General features: G+C 28.9%; 2 protein-coding genes across 2 annotated transcripts in view; one reads left to right on the forward strand and one right to left on the reverse strand.

Annotated features, from left to right (window-relative positions):
• Positions 1-552, forward strand: part of NAEGRDRAFT_72514 (uncharacterized protein) — a gene marked incomplete at both ends in the record, with an annotated part of 2331 nt that extends 1779 nt beyond the window's left edge. Inside the window, 2 exons of the mRNA XM_002672253.1 lie at positions 44-62; positions 129-552. Coding sequence (XP_002672299.1) covers positions 44-62; positions 129-552 — 443 coding nt within the window. The remainder of the gene's footprint in view (positions 1-43; positions 63-128) is intronic.
• A 97-nt stretch (positions 553-649) lies between these two features.
• NAEGRDRAFT_72515 (uncharacterized protein) lies at positions 650-2413 on the reverse strand (the record flags this gene model as incomplete). The annotated part of the gene is made up of 1 exon (XM_002672315.1): positions 650-2413. One exon carries the CDS (start codon positions 2411-2413, stop codon positions 650-652), a length of 1764 nt encoding a protein of 587 aa, XP_002672361.1.
• Between the last annotated feature and the right edge of the window lie 226 nt (positions 2414-2639).

Below are 2639 nucleotides of genomic sequence, written 5' to 3' on the forward strand. Positions count from 1 at the left end.
TGTGATATTGATAGAAGTGAAGGTTATTGTTTACAATTAGTAGACACACCAGGTCAGGAAGAGTAAGTTTAATGATTCATTCTCAACCCTTTAATCATTGAATTATTATTATTACTCAGTTATGACAGATTAAGACCTTTATCTTATGATAAACCATCCAAATGTCACATTTTTATAATGTGCTATGCAATATCGAGTCCAGTAATGATGATTAAGTGTTTGGAGGATTTTTCTGATAGATTTCTTCCAGAAATTCAATCATTTTTGGATTACAACAGGTCAGTGTTGGTAGTTGGAACAAAATCTGATATTTGTGATTATTCAAAAACAGGAGATTTTCGTTTGGGAAAATATTGGAATAGTTATTTGTGTAAAAAGTATGATTCGTATGGAAAGAAACTGTCTCAGTGGATGGGTGCTGTGAGTTATGTTACAACATCTTCGAGAGAGTTTGTTGGACTGGAAGAATTGGAAGATTTAATTGTCAAGACGTTTATCTATTCGAAACTTATCAAAGCTCCAAACAAAAAGGAAAAATGCATATTGTGCTAAGATTCTTTCATCCAATCTTAGCTTAAAAGAAATTAATACAATAATAGCTGTCACTCATCTGCAGATAAAATTTCAAAGAGTGAATAGTACGGTTTTGCTATTTGATTTTAAAGAACGAAATTTCAGAACAACAATCTATAGCCAAGGCAATCAAATCCATCTGTAGAAATAGAGTATTATCAAATTTGATTGTTGAACTGTTAAATTTTCGTGCTAATTCAAAGTAATCCTCTTTGTCAACTCCACACATCATTTTCCTATACTTCTCAACAAGGATATTATCAATAAGTTTAGTTTGAGGATGAATGATTGATTTTTGAATCAATTCTTCATAAATCATTTCAAAGTTAATAAGATATGTTGAACGGTTATGCTGAATGATAATGGATTCAGATAGTGTCAATTTTGAAATGAATTCTGAAAATTTTAAACTCTTTGTTTTCAAAAAACCATCTTTGAGTGATTCTTTGTAATGTAAATAAACTGGAAAATCATAATTATTCGAAACTTCTGATTTTCTTACATAGATGCAAACTTGATATTTTTCATCCTCCATTTCTTCATTACTTTCTCCGATTACAATAACATCATCATGTTCATCTGGAATTTCAAAATACTCATTTTCAAAGTCCAATTGAAAGCATTTAGTAATTTCCTTATCAAAAAACCACAATTTCTTATTTCCAAAATCAATATCTTTTAAAAATTGCAAACATTCTGGCATCACACTCTCACCATATTCTCTTATTATTAATGAGGGAAATTTAACACTCAATTTTGCAAGAGAAAGACATGATTCTCTTGTGAGTGGCACATTTTCAACACTGGTTTCAATAATAAATTGAGCAACATTGCAACTATCAGCACTATGGGTAGGAGAAAAGTACAACCTTTTGAAATTATTATCAAAATGAGCAACATTTAAATATTTAGAAACAGTAAAAGTATGTAACAAATTATTTGTTTTCTTTTCATATAAATAAGCTTCTCCATTCCTTGTCAAGCTAATGAAATAATGTTCATAATATGGAATTATTGACACAATTGCTTCATCAAATGTGTCAATTTTAATTTCAATTCCAGATTTTTCATCCTTCAAGATTAAATAATGTAATTGTTCGTAACCATTAAGTATATCTTTAAATAAAAGATATAACTGTCCCTCCTTTTCATCCACATGTAATACATCAACAATAGTATAATTTGGTTGATTTAGTTTAATTTCTCTTATTTTTGATCCATTCAATAAATCCATTACATAGATTGTATTAATATTATGTCTGATATATAGTTCATTCTTTGATTTAGCACAACACATTTCATAGTGTGAACTAATCTTACTTTCCCAAATAGGAGATTCTGTTGAATAATCCGTCACATGATCTAATATTTTAAATTTCTTAATAATACCACCTCTTGCTCCAATATAAACATTCTCAAATTGACTGTCAATCAGATATGAACTATATAATGGTAATTTAAATTTAAGTTTCCATGATTTACATTCTGAATCAAACACATAACATTGATTCTTGGTAGTTATGGCAATTATTAAATTATTTAATTGATTAGTTGTAACAGTAGTAATATATGAAATGGTATCATCAAGTTTTGGGAGTGTATAATCTATTTTATGGAAATTAATATGGAGTACTTTAACTTTGTTTCCTCCGAGTTGATCTTTCAAGCCTTGAGGAATTTTTAATAAATTATCGGATAGAATTAGTTTTACTAATTCTTGTTCATGATCTACTTGATGTTCTTCTTTTTGTGGAATTTCACATATTGTTTCAGATTTAAGCTTTTTGAAGTGATGATCAATTGAATTACTAATTTCTGGCAGTCCAGACTTTCTCTTCATTTTTTTTGTAGTTTTTAATATTAAAAAATAATACCAAAATAAAGATCAGCAAGGCTACACTTTTAAAAAGCAATAAATAAACTCGCTTGTTAGCTATCTTTATTCTTCAATAACCTGAACAAACAAGATTCGTCCAAGAACTCTTGAATTCACTGTTCATACAGTCAAAGACTGTAGCGGGATTGTCGCCATATTCCTGGCAGGCTTCCCGTCTAAATCATTAAGT

Source organism: Naegleria gruberi, assembly GCF_000004985.1.
Source record: "Naegleria gruberi genomic scaffold NAEGRscaffold_54, whole genome shotgun sequence".
Lineage (NCBI taxonomy): Eukaryota > Heterolobosea > Eutetramitea > Acrasida > Naegleriidae > Naegleria > Naegleria gruberi.